This window comes from Hyperolius riggenbachi, chromosome 2 (genome assembly GCF_040937935.1).
Source record: "Hyperolius riggenbachi isolate aHypRig1 chromosome 2, aHypRig1.pri, whole genome shotgun sequence".
In the NCBI taxonomy this organism is placed as follows: domain Eukaryota; kingdom Metazoa; phylum Chordata; class Amphibia; order Anura; family Hyperoliidae; genus Hyperolius; species Hyperolius riggenbachi.
Genome location: NC_090647.1, coordinates 75,434,615 through 75,452,566, shown reverse-complemented (window position 1 = coordinate 75,452,566; position 17,952 = coordinate 75,434,615). Strand labels below are relative to the sequence as shown.

At 44.3% G+C, this 17,952-nt stretch overlaps 1 protein-coding gene across 1 annotated transcript in view; it reads left to right on the top strand.

Moving 5' to 3' along the window:
• Nucleotides 1-17,952, top strand: part of ATM (ATM serine/threonine kinase) — a 216,521-nt gene that overhangs the window by 68,498 nt on the left and 130,071 nt on the right. The window contains 5 exon segments of the mRNA XM_068266920.1: nt 3,697-3,827; nt 3,927-4,014; nt 8,027-8,209; nt 15,159-15,322; nt 17,170-17,416. Coding sequence (XP_068123021.1) covers nt 3,697-3,827; nt 3,927-4,014; nt 8,027-8,209; nt 15,159-15,322; nt 17,170-17,416 — 813 coding nt within the window.

Sequence of the window (17,952 nt, the reverse complement as noted above, 5' to 3'; positions counted from 1 at the left end):
TCCCCTGGCTCCTCAGTTTAATTTGGTTTCCGTCCCGGAAACACCGAAGAGGAGTAGCTCCCTTAACTTTTATTATTTTTTAGCTTCACTAGGTGGTGAGGCCAAGAGAAGACCGGGTGTTGGGTGATCGTTGTGAACGCTAAGTGGCGTCTCTTTATGCACCTGGTTTTCTGCCGAACGCGGTGTTCGGATGTCGATCCCTCTGCCCTCCGTATGCATTTGTGCGGGCAAGGATCGTGGGACTCTCCCCCAGCTGCTTGGCATCCTCTTGGCAGCACTGCGCATGCAGGAAATCCCTGGGCCACAAGCGATGGTTGGGAAGCTGGCGCTGGTGGGGGAGTCTAATATAGGAGAACTAGGCAGCATAAGAAATGGAACTGCTCCTGTTGTTCTCCCCCATGCTGGAAAGATGGGATCACAGGCAAGAGGCTTCCCAGTCTGTTCCAGCAGCAGAGGTGACTGCATTGACCATACTGGAGAGATGGGATCACAGGCAAGAGGCTTCCCAGTCTGTTCCAGCAGCAGAGGTGAGTGCATTGACCATGCTGGAGAGATGGGATATCAGGCATGAGGCTTCCTAGTCTGTTCCAGCAGATGAGGTGTGTGCACTGATAGTGTTTTTTTGCAGGGATATACACTCATATTATGCAGTTTAGAGTGTGATTTCACCTGTGTTTTATCCTTTCCCGCTATCTATATCATAGCAAGCTGAAAGTAAAAGCGGGGGAGGTATAGGATAATGTTTGGAGAAGCCAAGAACTAAAAAGCTTGCTATTGCGACATTAAGCTTCCCCAGTATTATAACGAGATAATTTGTCAAGCCTGCACTAAATCTATGAGTGCTGTAGTGATTGACAATTTATACAAAGAGGTAATGGAGTCTTTCAGGGTAAGGAAAGCCCTGAGCAGTCTTAAGGAGTCATTTGTTTCCTATGCTAGGTGCAGAAACTAACATTTTGCAGGGATGTGCACTCATATGTTTAAGATTAGAGAGTGATTTTCCCTGTATCTATTTTTTTCTTTTCTCCTATCCTCTGTGTCCATGTGATCTAGCTGTGAATGTTAAGCAGCAGGTGGGGTGAAGGTGAATTGTTGCCATTGCAGCAATTGGCTTCCCCAATATTAGAACATGATGATTTGTCAAACCTGCACTGAAGCGATGGTGATTGACAATTAAGGGGTAATGGAAACTTTCAAGAAATGAATCTCTGGTTAGTTTTCAGGGAGTCCCTTGTTTCGAATTTGACTTCGAATCTGTTTCGATTACGACTTTCAGTCGGTTTCGATTATGACTTCGAGTCTTTCGCAGTATGTTGCGATTATGACTTTGTCTGTTGCGATTATGACTTTGTCTGTTGCGATTATGACTTTGTCTGTTGCGATTATGACTTTGTCTGTTGCGATTATGACTTTGTCTGTTGCGATTATGACTTTGTCTCTTTCGATTATGACTTTGTCTCTTTCGATTATGACTTTGTCTCTTTCGATTATGACTTTGTCTCTTTCAATTATGACTTCGAGTCTTTCGATTATGACTTCGAGTCTTTCGATTATGACTTCGAGTCTTTCGATTATGACTTCGAGTCTTTCGATTATGACTTCGAGTCTTTCGATTATGACTTCGAGTCTTTCGATTATGACTTCGAGTCTTTCGATTATGACTTCGAGTCTTTCGATTATGACTTCGAGTCCACTTCGAGTCTTTCGATTATGACTTCGAGTCTCTTTCGATTATGACTTCGAGTCTCCTTCGATTATGACTTTCAGTCTTTCGATTATGACTTCGAGTCTCTTTCGATTATGACTTCGAGTCTCTTTCGATTTTGACTTTCAGTCTTTCGATTATGACTTCGAGTCTTTCGATTATGACTTCGAGTCTTTCGATTATGACTTCGAGTCTGTTTCGATTTTGACTTTGTCTTTCGATTATGACTTCGAGTCTTTCGATTTTGACGTTCAGTCTTTTGATTTTGACGTTCAGTCTTTCGATTTTGACGTTCAGTCTTTCGATTTTGACGTTCAGTCTTTCGATTTTGACGTTCAGTCTTTCGATTATGACTTTCTGTTTCGATTTTGACTTTCAGTCTTTCGATTTTGACTTTGTCTTTCGATTTTGACTTTCAGTCTTTCGATTTTGACTCTTTCGATTTTGACTTTCAGTCTTTCGATTTTGACTTTTTCGATTTTGACTTTCAGTCTTTCGATTTTGACTTTCAGTCTTTCGATTTTGACTTTCAGTCTTTCGATTTTGACTTTCAGTCTTTCGATTATGACTTTGTCTTTCGATTATGACTTTGTCTTTCGATTTTGACTTTCAGTCTTTCGATTTTGACTTTCAGTCTTTCAAATATGACTTTCAGTCTTTTGATTATGACTTTCAGTCTTTTGATTATGACTTTCAGTCTTTTGATTATGACTTTCAGTCTTGCGATTATGACTTTCAGTCTTGCGATTATGACTTTCAGTCTTGCGATTATGACTTTCTTTCGGTTTTGACTTTGTCTGTTTTTGATTTTGACTTCGAGCCTCTTTCGAATTGGTCTGCAAACCTGTTTCGAATTGGTCTGATATACAGGCCGGCACTTTACCTATGCTGGCTGTGGAGATTGAAAATCTTGTATAGAGGATATAAGTGGATGCAGAGCAGAGGGTTTCGAGATGCTGAAATCTTAGAAATGTATGCAGTAAGATTATAATGGATATTGACAATCCTGCTCTGAGGGCCAGTGCGGTTGTGTGGGCGTGGCAGAATTGTTCTGCATGGGAATTTACTGCCCATACGGTTCTGTGGACCTATGCATAGTACGGTGTCGTTTTGGCAGAGTAGTGCTCCAGGGTTGTGGCCCTCCCTAGTTATGTCTTTTCAGACTACTTGTTTATCTCTCCAGTGTCCCGTATGACGGCTAGAGAATGTTACAGTTAGACTTACCGGTAACTGTATTTCTAGACGTCATACGGGACACCGACCCACCTCTATTCCTGTCGCACTCTCTTACGGCTATTGGATTGGGGGTTTATGGGTTACACTTCTTTTGAGGTGTCTTTTATTTCCTCTCCTCTTCTCTGTGTTTTAGTTGGAAGTTACTTTCATTACACTGAGGAGCCAGGGGAGGGTGGGGGCTATTAATACTCTTTTTACTCTTTCAGGTGGTTTCCACTAATTGGATGGGCGGAGCCATATCTCCAGTGTCCCGTATGACGTCTAGAAATACAGTTACCGGTAAGTCTAACTGTAACATTTTTACACACAGGGAGAATATAGAGAGAGGCGGACCCGGATGCCCTTTGGGAGATGGTGGGTGGGAGGATCAATGTCCTCGGCCACTAGTGCACTGCAGCGAGGGGGAGAGAAAAAGGCGGCCCTCTCATCCAGGCTATCAGTTGTTGATTACTCAAGTATAAGTCCTACATCTCTTGACTTGCAGTATAGCTGAGTTTATACAGTAATAGTTTAGTAGCTGCTCTGTTAATTCAAGCAGCTCCTACTGTTCCATAGTGGTGGTGACCAGAAGGGGTGGGCATAGTAGAAAGCTATTGTTATCCAAAAAGTGCAGAAACTCTTCTCTTACATTTGATAAATAGTTTGTCTAGCAACATTCTGTGCAGTTCAACATGTAAACAATCTCCTGATCAGTTCTCCTTTCTTGCAGTAAATTTTAAGATTAATGCCAATAATGACATTTGTGATGATTGCAGGTTGATCCGCAGTGTAAGTGGGCAATTCTGAGTGTTGGTGAGACCGATATTGCTGTGCGAGACGCATTTGCTGAATTCCTTGCTGATCACCATCATCAAGTGAGCCTGCTGACTGCTCAATCTGCTAACAGGTAACGCATCTCTTATGTTTCCTGATGGAGACACAGAGGTGGTTGTGTGCTCCGCGAAAATTTACTGACATTTTACATTTGTGATTTTATCGGTTCTAGACTGTTTCAAGACATTAAGTCCCAACCTCTGCCCCCAAAAATGCAACAGAAGAGTTTTGAAAAGGTGTACATGACGGTGCAACACATGGTAATGATGTATACATTTTTCACTTTTAACTCGATGCTTATATTAGCAATTTGACGTTCACTCTCTATGCCCTTCTTGCTCCTGCACCCCCAGTACCCATATGAAAAACTCTTATCCAGCCTAGACTTACCTGCATAGCCTGCTGCACTGCTCACTGCTCTCCATCTGTCTGACACTTCCACTTTTGCAGCAGAAGTGTCAGGAAGACATAGTGTAGTGTGCAGTGGCGAAACGGGTTAATACACTTTACCGCTGCCCCCACTTGCCCACATGCTGGTACAGTTTATTTGTTTGCACAACTGTGCTCATAATTTGTCTGCCATGCAGATTAAATACAAACTGTATATTGCTTGGCAAAGGAAAGGGGCCAGTCAAGAGCGCTTCCTGACTATTTCGATTGGCTCAATTTCAAGCTGCGTGGTATTTGCACGCTGGGATGACTAGCATCTTACTAACGTAGCACTACCTTGCTTTAAAGTGTACCCGAGGCGAACCTTGGGTCATAATATGAATATGTACCCAAAAAGAGGGATCCTATAGAGCAGTGTTTCTCAAATCTGTCCTCATGACTCCCCAACGATGCATGTTTTGCAGGCAACCTCACATATGCTCAGGTGCAGTAATTAGGGTCTCGGGGAGATTTATCAACTCATTACCGACATTTTTTTCTTCTTAATCTGTCCTAACCAGCAGGGAGAACAGTTCTGCATGATAATAAGAACCTTCTTAAATCCTAGGTAATATTGGGAATTTAGCATGAATTTCTAGAGCTGCACTACAGTAAAGAAAAGTGCAAATCCATCCCTAAACTGGTGCAGATTAAGTAGTGCTTGATAGCAGTTCTACAGATGTAGAACTGCAGGCTAGACATGATTGCAGAGTGCAGGCTAGACATGATTTGTGAAGTGCTCCTCCCGCCTACTGAATTCCTCCTTAGAGACTGCTGCTATCAATACAGCAGGTGTGTTGGTTACCTCAGCAACAGCAATTCCCCTCACACACTGCACTGTCTAAGAGACCTTCCTAGATCCTCCTATTATACAAAAGTTTTTGAAGGATTCTGCACTATTTAATGATTTCTTAAGATGCCTGAGACAGTTCTGCATGAATTTCTAAAAAACTACCAATATTTTGTCTCAGGCACATGGAATCCACCTTGCTCAGACACAAATTACCCCACCTGTGCATAGGTGAGGTTGCCTGCAAAACATGCACCTTTGGGGAGTCACGAGGACAGGTTTGAGAAACTCTGTTATAGAGGCTTCCTATGCTTTCCTCTGAACCTCCGTTGCCACTCTTGGATCCCCCAAAGATATCTGACAAGGGGTTGTCCAGTTACAGTACCGAGCCACACTCCTTCATGCACTGTGCAGACATGTTTGCGCTAGCGTTGCTGCAGTACGGCTGCGCTCGTGCATATAGAGAGGTGCTGCCCGGATCTTCCAGAGGCTCCCAGCAAGCAGTTGCAGAAGTGAGGAGAACACATGAAGCCTCTACAGCATCCGGAGGCTTCCCTCTTCTTAGGTAAGTATGTGGTTTTCGACCCATTCACCTCAGGTTCACGTTAAGGACTGGTTCACACTGCAAGAGCTTTTTCTGAGTTCATGTGATTTTAAAAGCTCTTGCTAATGTTCCTGCTTAATGCTTTGAGTTTTTTCTCACTTGAGCAATGTGATTTTATAAAAATCACCCATAGAATGAGCATTAGCAAGAGCTAAGAAAACTCTTGCAGTGTGAGCCAGACCTAAAGCCCAATCTACACGATACGATTCTTTGTGTGATTCGATTACGATTCTATTTACAATCCGATGAAATCCGACATGTCCGATCAGGATTCGATTCAATTCGATTTGCCATTGTTTCGCAATGGCAAATCGAATTGAATCGAATCCCGATAGGACATGTCGGATTTCATCGCATCGTAAATAGAATCGTAATCGAATCACGCAAAGAATCGTATCGTGTAGATTGGGCTTTTTTTTTAATAGACGTATTTTATTGAGTTTTGTTAACATACAAACATAGCATACATTCCCCATCCCACCCTATCCCAACTCCCTCCCCCCCACCCCCTTCCCAGGTGTGCATCGCAAGGATCATATCTTAAATATCAAGGTAGAACCCATGGGCCGGTTGGACATTCCAGCGATAAAAGTGTGCAGGTAAAGGCTGTCAGCACTAAATACACTTTAGAGGGACACAATCCTAAATTAATAGCAGCATAATAGAAAACAGAGGGAGAGTTCAGGCTAGGACTATTCTTTAAAACCTTAGGCATCACTGAGAACATCATGAGAGGTAATATAATCCGACCAGGGTAGCCAAATCAAATCAAATTTCTGGGGGCAATTTCTGTTTAGATATGTTAATTTATACCATGTCATTGCCCTATTGATTTTCTTAATCCATAAAGTCTTAGAGGGAGGATCGTCAGAAAACCATTTATGGAAAACTTCCTTCCTAGCATACATACACAGAATATTGAATAGAGTGATGTAGTGTGTGGATAGGGTAGCATCAGTATACAAGCCTAAGAGTAGGCTCCTGGGGTCCACCACAATCCTCTCTCCCAGAACCTCGGTCAGCAGGGCCACCTGTGTCCAGTAATCATGAATCACGTCACAAGACCAGGTCATATGAAAGAAGGATCCAGGTTCCCTTTTACATTTGGGGCAGAGTTCCGATCTATCTGCATAAATGGCTCGTAACTGAAGTGGGGTGCGATAAGTTCTGTAAATTAGTTTAAGCTGCAAAAATTTATCTACGGCAGAGATCGAGACCCCATCCATGCAGCTAAGGAAATCCCCCCATTCTTGATCGGACAGGGGACCCACGTCAGCCTCCCACCTCAGCCTCCCACCTAATTCTGGCTTTGTCAAGTCTAGGGGTGGATAGCGGGTTCAGTCTAGCATAGACCTCAGAAAGGGGTCTGTCCAGGTGTTCCCGCAGGAGGATACTCTCTATTGGGTCAGATTCCCACGTCCAGGAGCCTGGGGTAGATTGGGCTTTAAGCATTCACTCTTATGCCTGGCATACACGGGTCGATCTGGTGGCCGATTAGCCGCCGGATCGACTCCCGCCGTGTCTCCGCTCATCCACGCGTGTGCACTGATTCCCACCCGGCGGAGATCGAGTGGGGAGTCTATCAGGCAGGTCATCGGACCTGTCTGATATTATTAATCGAGCCATCAGTGGCTCGATTGATAAGGGAGAATCTATCTGTGTATGCCAGGCATAAGCCCATGGACTTTTTATTTATTTTACAACAGGATTAACCCTTTGCCTTAAAAGGGAGTCTGAAGCGAGAACAAAAATAAAAAACAGATACCTAAGGAGAGGGAAGGCTCCGGGTCCTATAGAGCCTTTCCGGTCTCCTCCCAGTCCCTGCGTTCACCCACAGGCTCCCCCTTAGCATCCTGTGACTGTTCGGTCGTAGATTGCACTTTTCCAGGTTGGGCAGGCTTCGGGGTTCTTCAGAAGCACTCGGGCTTCCGAAGACAGGCCGCTCCGGACTGCGCACTCGCGAGGGCATTACTGAGCCGCCGGTCTCTAGGAGCTTGAGTGTTTCTGAAGACTTCTGAAGTCTACCGTGGCTGGTGATTCAAAGGATGGAGCCTGCAGGGGAACAAGGAGACCTGCAGGAGATGGGGAGGCTCTTTAGGACTCAGATCCTTCCCTCTCCTTAGGGACCTTTTTTGTTAATTTTTTTTGTCTCACTTCAGTATCGCTTTATAATGTACCCCTGATTGTTTTTTTTTTTTTATCCTTGAGGCACCTCTTATCCATTGCCTGCAGCGCCTTCCTCTCCTTTTCACCATAGGCTGGCCTCACCCCCTTCATGCTTTTTTTTTTCCTCCTAGTAGTGCCTGCTTCCCTTTGCCTGTAACGCTGCCTGCCTCGTCTTGTCTTAATAGCACTGACCGCATCTGTCTATATACCCTTGGACACTTGCTTAGTAGGTCTCCACAGTTGCATTGTGTAACTTGTTTTGTGCATGTTGCTGGCTTCTTAGAGAGATGCTTCAGACAGTGAAGATCCAGAGGTGCTGATGGATGAGGCATTTAATAACAACACTACGCTGCTGCTGCTGATATCAGTGATACTCCTGTCCAGCCCTGTGTGTGAGAAGCAATCGCTGTTCGCTCTTTGTCAGTCTGTGAAAGAGAACGGCCTGCATATCGAACATGTCAGAAAGGTTAGTGTACTCAAACTTTTCAGAAGCTTTGGCGCTCCCTTCTTTTTTTCCCTCCGTTTTGCAGATTAGTTTTCAGTTAAAATTACCCTAAAGAAAAACTGCCCTTTATAAAACTGAGCATATTATTATAAGTAAGTAATAATCTTCACTAAAACCTATCTTGAATCATTATTTTGATGCCTATAAAAAGAAAATGGTACTTGCACTGGGGAGTAGTGCTGGGTACCAGTTGAGTAGTTCCTGGGACAGGCAGAGTGTTTGTTTTAGCATCTAATGTACATTGTTAAAATTGCATGCTTGCATTTTCTGCAGTTGAAGAGATTGGAGCAGTTTCCCAGGGATCAGCCAAAGCATTAATGGCTGGATAGTGTACTGGTTAAAGGGCTCAGCCTTTGACATGGGAGATCAGGGTTCTAATATAGGCTAGGGTAAGTACCTATTCAGTAAGAAGTCCTTGGGCAAGACTTCCTAACACTGCAGGGTGGCCTCTTGAGCGAGCCCTTAGTGTCTGCAGCTCTTGAGCGCTTAGAGTTCAACAGGAGAAGAGCGCTATACAATTGTTAGGATTATTATTAAAGCGGATCTGAGATGAAAAACTAACTATAACAAGTATCTTGTCTATAGATCTTATCTAAACCTTAGACAGCAAATCTAGCTACAAACAGCTTTAATAGAATATGATTGATTATTCCTGTGATACAATGACAGCAGCCATGTTGTTTGTAAACATTACACAGAGGCAGGCTTATCTGCATCTTGAGCAAAAAAAAACCTAATCCCCCTCTGCCTCTGAAATCTCTGGCTAGTAATACCTCCCCCTCCTCCTGCCCAGACTGAGCTCCCCTGAGCCCTTGCTACTGCCAAGGCTCTCTGAAAACCTGTGGGCGGGGCTTGTGTCGTTTATAGGGAATTAGAGTATTAAAACAAAAACTAAAAAGTGTTTGGCTTGAGGAATGCCCTATAAACAATAGGAAAGGAACACAATTATGCAATGAGTAAAAGTTCATCTCGGATCCACTTTAAACCCACCTGACTGAGCAAAAATACGAACACAACACTTTCTGTTTTTCTGTTTTACTCCCATTTTGCGTGAGCTCAACCCAAGGCTCTGAAACATTTTCTTTGATATATTATCTTTTTATTGAAGTTTTTCAAGACAATTAGAAATTTACATTGACAAGAGTCAGATTACAAGGAACATAAGGGAAAAAAATAAAAACTATACACATAAACAAAACTGAAACATTTCCTACATACACAAAAGACCCATTACTCTCACAAATCTGTCTTAAGGTGGCCACACAATAAAATGATCCGATTTTTACAGCAATTCAATAAATATGATCGGATCTCCCAAAAAAAAATCGAAAGCTTTTTTTTCATTCGACTGAAAAATCTGATCGGATTTCCTGTTTGTTTGTTTTCTCCGATTTTATTGATCCGGAATGCTGGAATTTTTTCTTAATTTTTTTTTTAAAGATTGTATGGTGTGTGTTAGATTGTCAATTTATTAACCACTTCGCATCCAGACCTTGTCCAGACCTTGTTTTCCCCTTATTGACCAGAGCAATTTTTACGTTTTAGCTATGTCCCTATTTAATCAGCCATAACTTTATCCTTACTCATGACACCTAAATGATCTAGGTATCGTTTTTTTTCAGGACAAACTAGACTTTCATTGGCGGGTATTTTATCCCTAGACCAAAAAAGTTTTCTATGCATTTTAATGGGAAAAAGAGGGGGGAAATGAAAAAAAAATGCATTTTTTTCTCAGTTTTTATCAATTCCAGTTTAAAAATAAAAAGTACCACAGGAGATAAAAACATGTCACTAGTATTATGTCTCCCAGTATTGATAGCAAAATGTGTCCCAAGTATCAGACCCCCCTTATAGCCAGATGTGTCCCCAATATCAGTCACCCCCATTATAGCCCAATGTGTCCTCTGTGTTTGGCACCTCCCAGTATAGATAGATGGATGTATCCCCAGGATTGCTGCCCCTCATGTGTCCATATGTGTCCCCAGGAATAGTGGTCCCCCATTATAGCCACATGCGCCCTCAGGATTTGCAGGTGCACCCAGGATTAGCCCCCCCCCCCCCCCCCCACCATTATAGGCAGATCTGCCCCCAGTATAATATTATACATTTGAAATAAAAAAATATGTGGCCCCTCGTACTTTATTCCCCCCCCCCCAGCTGCACATTTTACCCCCCACCAGGGGTCCACACACCCCCATAAGACCCAGCCCGATTGCCCCGCCCCCTCGGTGGCCAAATCGCTATAAAAAATGATAAGAAGGCAGCCTGACTCACCTTATCTCGTTCCAGCGATCAGCCTGCAGCCCAAGCCTCCGATCCCCGCTCTGCACGCAGCCCTGTGATGCCTGTTACCGGGTCCCGGCTTGATGACGTCATCAAGCAGGGACCCGGCTATTCAGCATCACAGGGCTGCGTGCAGAGCGGGGATCGGAAGCTCGGGCTGCAGGCTGATCGCTGGAACAGGAAAAGGTGAGTCAGGCTGCTTTCTTATCATTTTTTTTAGCAGATCTGACCACGGAGGGGGAGAGATGAATGATCATGCTGTTTGCTACAGCGGTGATCGTTCATCGGTGGGGTCACTAATTGGCTACATGGGAACATTTTCCCTTTCACCAATTAGTATTGCAGCTGTTAGTGCCAGGAGGTGCGCTCTGAAGCACAACAGGGCTGCAAGCAGGTCAGTATATCTACGTCGCTGTGGCTTGGAGGGTGCCACAGCTGACGTAGATATACTGTAGCAGAGGACAAAGTGGTTAATATACACACCCTAGCAATTTTCTCAGAGTTTCCAATCATTTTTATTATAATTGGGTAACAATTTAACATATGTGTGTGGTACATTGGTCTTATTTTTTAACCTGCCTGGCGTTCTGATACGCGGGAACGTTTTTTGCACATTTTTTTTTCATGTAGCTAGCCTAGCGCTAGCTACATGATTCCCCCCTTCCTGCGGCGTCCCTCCCTGCCCTCCGATCGCCGCCGGCGCAATGACCCGTCCGGAAATCCCGTTCTGAACGGGATTTACTTGAGGGCTTCCCCTGTCGCCATGGCGACGAACGTCACGACGTCACAGGGAGACCACGATCCTAAATGTTATAATCAGTCAGAAAAATTGATTTCAATTCTTGAATTGAACAGATATTAAAAAAATTGTATGGTGTTTGGCCACCTTAATTGATCACTTTTCCTTTGCCAAGATAATCCATCCCAACTCACGGGTTTGGCATATCAAGGTGCTGATTACTTAGACTGGCCACAATAAAAGGCCACTCTGAAATGCGCATAGTTTTGCCTTACACAGGCCTTCCACTTTTGTCACCAATGCTGCTCTGATCCGATGAGGCATGGTTTCCACTGCTGAAGGTGTCCTTTAGTATCTGGCATGAAGATGTTTACAACAGATCTATATTTCCTGTAGATTTGGAAGGTTGGGCCCTCGTGGATTAGACTTGTTTTTCCACCACATCCCACCAGTATTTAATTACATTAAGATCTGTGGAATTTGGAGGCCAACCTACCTGACTCCATTGCTCCATGATCCAGTTCTGTCACTCATGCACCCATTGCAAGGGAATTTGTGGACTGTCAGTATGGGCCGTGCATTGCAGCTTTCCAGCCCCAAGGTGTTTTAACCACTACCCGCTGTGCTACATTTAAAACGTCCTATTGGTCCCTCTTAACGTACCACGGGACGTTTTAAAACGTCCTCCCCTTCCACCGCTACCATCCACGAGTGCCCCCCGCCGCAGGTACCGGTTGGTCCCTGCAGAGCTGCGATTGATTGGTTCAGGGAAGACTTCTTCCCTTTCAACAAAGTGCCTATAAGGCAAAGATCATGGCTTCAGTGAAAAGCCAATGAGCTTTGCTGTAACAGCACTGTCTCTTTGCTCGTCTTAAGCATAAGCCCAATCTACACGATACGATTCTTTGTGTGATTCGATTACGATTCTATTTACGATCCGAATAAATCCGACATGTCCGATCGGGATTCGATTCAGTTCGATTTGCTATTGCAAAACAATGGCAAATAGAATTGAATCCCAATCGGACATGTCGGATTTAGTCGAATCGTAATCGAATCGCACAAACAATCGTATCGTGTAGATGGGGCTTTAGAGACTGTGAGTTTGAGAACATCTGGTGGTAAAAAAAAATACACACGAGTAAAAATACATGTTTTACATGACATTTTACACATCATAAATTAAATGTTAATTACCGTAACACCACCTTCCTTCCTCCCATCCCCCCATAGTCACCAAAATAAAACCCTTGTAAAAAAAAATACATAAGTAGTTACGTTAGGGGCTTTTTTTTTTTTTTTTTACTATGTACGGCATGAGGGTATATTACTGTTATATTTGCATATACAGGCTTGTAATTAGTGATGGACGCAAAACTGAAAAAAATACACCTGTATTTCCAAATAAAATTATTGTCGCCATACTTTGTATTAGAGACATAATATAAACGTTGTAATAACCGGGACGAATGGGCAGATGGGTTTTATTCACTGTAGCCGAAAACTGAGAACTAATGATTTTTTTTCCATTTTTTTAACTGTTAAAATGCATTTGGAATAAAATAATTCTTAACATAATGTACCATCCAAAGAAAGCCTAATTGGTGGCAACCCCCCCCCCCCCCCCCCCAAAAAAAAACAAGATATAGATCATTTCGTTGTGACAAGTAGTGATCGCAATACAGCAATGTTTCATCAGAGAAAAATGTGATGTGGCCAGCGTTTCCTCATAAAATAATCAATGCCCTGTACTGTTTCGGCAGCCAAATTCCCGCAGCCCTGCTCTGACTCTGCAGGCTGAGGTGAGCTGCGGGGAGTGAACTGGTGTGGCGTCTATGTGACATAATTTTCTATTTTACATTTAGATGTAGTTTTACTTTTTGGCCACAAGATGGCAACCTTGAGTTTGTTTACATGACGTCACTCTAAGCGTAACTTGTACGCTTAGAGGGTCATAGGAGTCAGAAAAAGCGAAGCTTTAGAGAGAAGCTGTCGCTTTTTCTGCGGGGGAGAGGAATCAGTTATCAGGCACCATGGCCCGATTAATTGATTCCTGGGCTAACGATCTGCGGCTGGGAGCGATCGGCCGCAGGAGCGCACATGTCCTCCTTGACGTAGAACTACGTCAAGGAGGACAAAGTGGTTAAAGGACAACCGAGGTGACGTGAAATGAGATAGACATGTGTATGTACAGTGCCAAGCACACAAATAACTCTGTTGTGTTCCTTTTTATTCTTTCTCTGCCCAAAAAAATTAAATATCAGTTATGCGAGTGACAGTTTCTGCCCGGGTCGGACTGAGTCAGACTATAGCCTAATCCTCACTAAGTAATTAGAGTCATAAAACACTTTCCTGTCAGTAAATTGCTTCTGAGATCAGGAAACAGATAAAAAGGGTCAATAATTCATAGATTTGAGCTCTAGCATACTTCAATAAAGGTGTCATTGAGCAGAGACAACAAAACAGTAAAAACTTAAAAATTAGATTTAAATATAAAATAAAACGGTGGGCTATCTTAAAAAGTCATTTTAGGAGGAGGATGATAGATACAATTGTTTTTCTCATCCGTTTATTTTTGAAAACCCGCGTGAAGGCCTGGTGTACACCAAAAACCGCTAGCAGATCCGCAAAATGCTAGCAGATTTTGATACGCTTTTTCATCTTTTTCTGCAGCGTTTCAGCTAGCGTTTTGCGGTTTTGTGTAGCGATTTTGGTGTAGTAGATTTCATGTATTGTTACAGTAAAGCTGTTACTGAACAGCTACTGTAACAAAAAACGCCTGGCAAACCGCTCTGAAGTGCCGTTTTTCAGAGCGGTTTGCGGTTTTCCTATACTTAACATTGAGGCAGAAACGCCTCCGCAATCCAAAATCTGCAGCAGCCCGAGAGTTTGCGTTTCTGCAAAACGCCTCCCGCTCTGGTGTGCACCAGCCCATTGAAATACATTACCCAAGCGGATCCGCACCCGCAAGCGGATCGCAAACCGCAGCCAAAACGCTCTGGTGTGCACTAGGCCAAAGAAAGGAAGAACATATAAACGCCATACAGATAATGTCTGTGATCAGATTACCAGATTCAGATGTTGGACTTTATCACTGGAAAATGAAGTTTTCGCCCATTTAGAGATCTAAATGAAAACTCCTAGAAGCCATGACATACACAGTGCTATCATTTTGAGCACAGATATTTCCACCCCCAGCATCAAGAGATATGAGAAACTTTTGGGTGATTTATTTAAAGAGAGACTGAAGTGAATAAAAATGTATATTTTTACCTGCTAGTTTGTTTAAGGACTATAAGGAGAGGTAAAATGCTGCATTCCGGCGGCAAACGAGGGCTTTATACCCCCCCCCCTCCCCCAAATCTCTGTTGGAAAATCCGGGGAGCGCTTCCTAAAAGAGGCAGAGCTAAGCGCTGTAGCTCTGCCTCTTCTGAAGTCAATTGCTGCTGATCGCCGCCTCTCCCCACCCCTCTCACTCTTCTTTCACAGAGAGGGGCGGGGAGAGGCAGAGATCCGCACGGCGATTTACTTCATTAGAGGCAGAGCTACAGCCCTAAGCTCTCCCTCCCCAGGCAGTAGAATCCACGACTTTGAAAGTCGTGGATGTTTGCCCGGGGATTTTGAGGGTGTAAAGCCCTTGTTTTGCCACTGGAATGCGGCATTTCACCTCTCCTTACAGTCCTTAAACTAGCAGGTAAAAATATCAATTTTTATTCACGGCTCTACCTTTTTACAAACAATTTAAAATGTTACGATGGACCCAGCCATTCAGTCGGTTGGAGAATAATTATGTGGGTTTATTACTTGTTTCCTTATTTCTCTTTAAACTATAGGCATCTTTTTTGCCTAATCGTGCTTCCTTCCTAGTATCTGATTACGTTTATTTAGGTTTTGGAGAAAATATCTTCCAGCTTGGGATATAGAAGTGTGAGAGACTTCATGACTTCACACCTAGATTATCTGATCACAGAGTGGCTGACAGTTCCTGACTATGAAATATCCTTCTTTCCTTACAACTTGTTGCACTACTCAACTCTAAAAGACTTCTACAAGTAAGTGACAGTCGCCATCAACTCCCGTATTAAAAAGTGTCTACATATGCTGTGGCCACCACTCTGAATTGTAGCAGTTGTGTTTTAAAGGTCAACTGTAGTGAGGGATATGAAGGCTGCCATATTTATTTCCCTATACATTATAAACAAAACCGCTTGCCTGGCAGCTCTGCTGACCTATTTGGCTGCAGTCGTGTCTGAATAACACCAGAAACAAGCATGCACTTGTCAGTTCTGACAGTGTCATAAAGACCTGATCTGCTTCATGCTTGTTCACGGTCTATGGCTAAAAGCATTAGAGGCAGATGATCACCAGGACAGCCATAAAACTGGTATTGCTTAAAGGAAATGTCCAAGCTTGTGAAAAAATGACATCTACTTGCCCGGGGCTTCCTCCAGCACCTGGCAGGAGACCTGTGCCTCGCCGCAGCTCCACTTGACCTCGCCAGTTCGGGAGCTGCCTGCGCGAGAGCCTCTCCATGTCTTGTCCATGTGCTCTGGAGTGTACTGCAAAGGCTTATATTCAATATACCTGCTTATATGCGAGTTTTGTGGGAATAGCTACCTCTCCTCTCCTGGGAGGGTGGGTGTGGGGCTAGAGACACAAGGGGGTTGGAGGGGAGGCACGCGGTGGGGAAGCCAGGCACAGCGGAGTCACATGGTGGAAACATGGGAAGGCTGAAGGAGGCATGGGGGAGACTGGAGGAGGCATGGGGGAGACTGGAGGAGGCATGGGGAGACTGGAGGAGGCATGGGGGAGACTGGAGGAGGCATGTGGGAGACCGGAGGAGGCATGTGGGAGACCGGAGGAGGCATGTGGGAGACCGGAGGAGGCATGTGGGAGACCGGAGGAGGCATGTGGGAGACCGGAGGAGGCATGTGGGAGACCGGAGGAGGCATGTGGGAGACCGGAGGAGGCATGTGGGAGACCGGAGGAGGCATGTGGGAGACCGGAGGAGGCATGTGGGAGACCGGAGGAGGCATGTGGTAGACCGGAGGTGGCATGGGGTAGACCGGAGGAGGCATGGGGGAGACTGGAGGTTGCATGGGGGAGACTGCATGGGGGAGACTGGAGGGAGACTGGAGGTTGCATGGGGGAGACTGGAGGTTGCATGGGGGCGACTGGAGGTTGCTGCATGGGGGCGACTGGAGGTTGCTGCATGGGGGCGACTGGAGGTTGCTGCATGGGGGAGACTGGAGGTTGCTGCATGGGGGAGACTGGAGGTTGCTGCATGGGGGAGACTGGAGGAGGCCATGGGGGAAGACTGGAGGAGGCCATGGGGGAAGACTGGAGGAGGCCATGGGGGAGACATTGTGGAGACCAGAGGAGGCATGGGGGAGACATAGGAGGTCACCATTTGGGGGAGGACACGTAGAAGCCGCTCCTGAAATATGGACGCACCAGGTTTAGTTTATTTTTTTCCCCCTGGTGTTTGGCCTCTAAACCTAGGCGCGTCTTATATTCCAGAGCGTCTTATACGACCGAAAATATGGGATATCAATTTAAAAGATGGGAATGAAGTTTAGAGTCAATTAAACAAATTTTTCAGAAGAAAAATAGACATTTACATAGATCTGTACATCAGTCTTTAAAAGAGGGACAAATGAGGGAAGAAAGAGGGACCGGGGGACAGGGTTCCCAAAGAGGGACTGTCCCTCAGCTATGCAACAATGACAACTTTCCCTAATGCTGTTAGTCCCCCTTCTTTACCTAACAGTTATTGCACTGTTGGGAAAGATTATGAGAAACTAAGCCTGGGAAGGGGCTTAACATATAAATAGAAAAACACTTGGTTTGCTTAATGCAGTATATGTATACTTTAAACAAGAGTTTTATTTTCCTGTAGGTCATGTTACAAAGTTCTGATTCCACATTTGGTCATTCGAAGTGAGTTTGAGCAGGTGAAGTCCATTTCCGGCTGCATAGGAGAGGATTGGAGGGTCCTGCTGGCTGATTGTTTCCCCAAAATTTTGGTGCATATTCTGCCGTACTTTGTCTCTGAATGTTCTGAAGACACAGATATGACCAGGAAAAGAGAAACTGCTTACAAAGTCTATGACTTGCTGCAAGATGAGGGCTGTCTTGGAAAACAGGTACGGGATGTCAGTCTGAAGCTTTTATTTATAACTTACTTTCTTTATGTGCTTTAATGTGCTTTAAGTAACTGTCGGGCATAAAATAAAAAAAATCAATTCTTTTTTTTTTATCTGGTAAACGAGTAATGAGGATGCTAACCAGGCAATCCAAAAGTTAAAAATCACTATTACTTTTCTTGTTGGTACATTGCCGCACAATGGAAGTTGCAGGGCATGCTGGGTTGTCTTTTTTTGATCTCAGACATAACTAATGCAGCCTGATGAAGGCTGAAGCCTCTTTCCCTCCTGTTTTCCCCTCCCACACCTCTGTTCCTCTCTGATTGGCCAATATTTCTCATACTGAGACAATGCACTTTCTATTGCAGAGCTGGGTGGGAGTGCCTGAAGACTGGGAGGAGGGCGGGCAATGCATACACAATTGGGCAGAGGGAAGTAAGGGAGGAAATGACATCAGGATTGGCTTCAAGATCGATACAGTTAAAATGGAGAATCCCAAGAAAGATTTTCTTTTTTTTTACTATAGATAAATCACT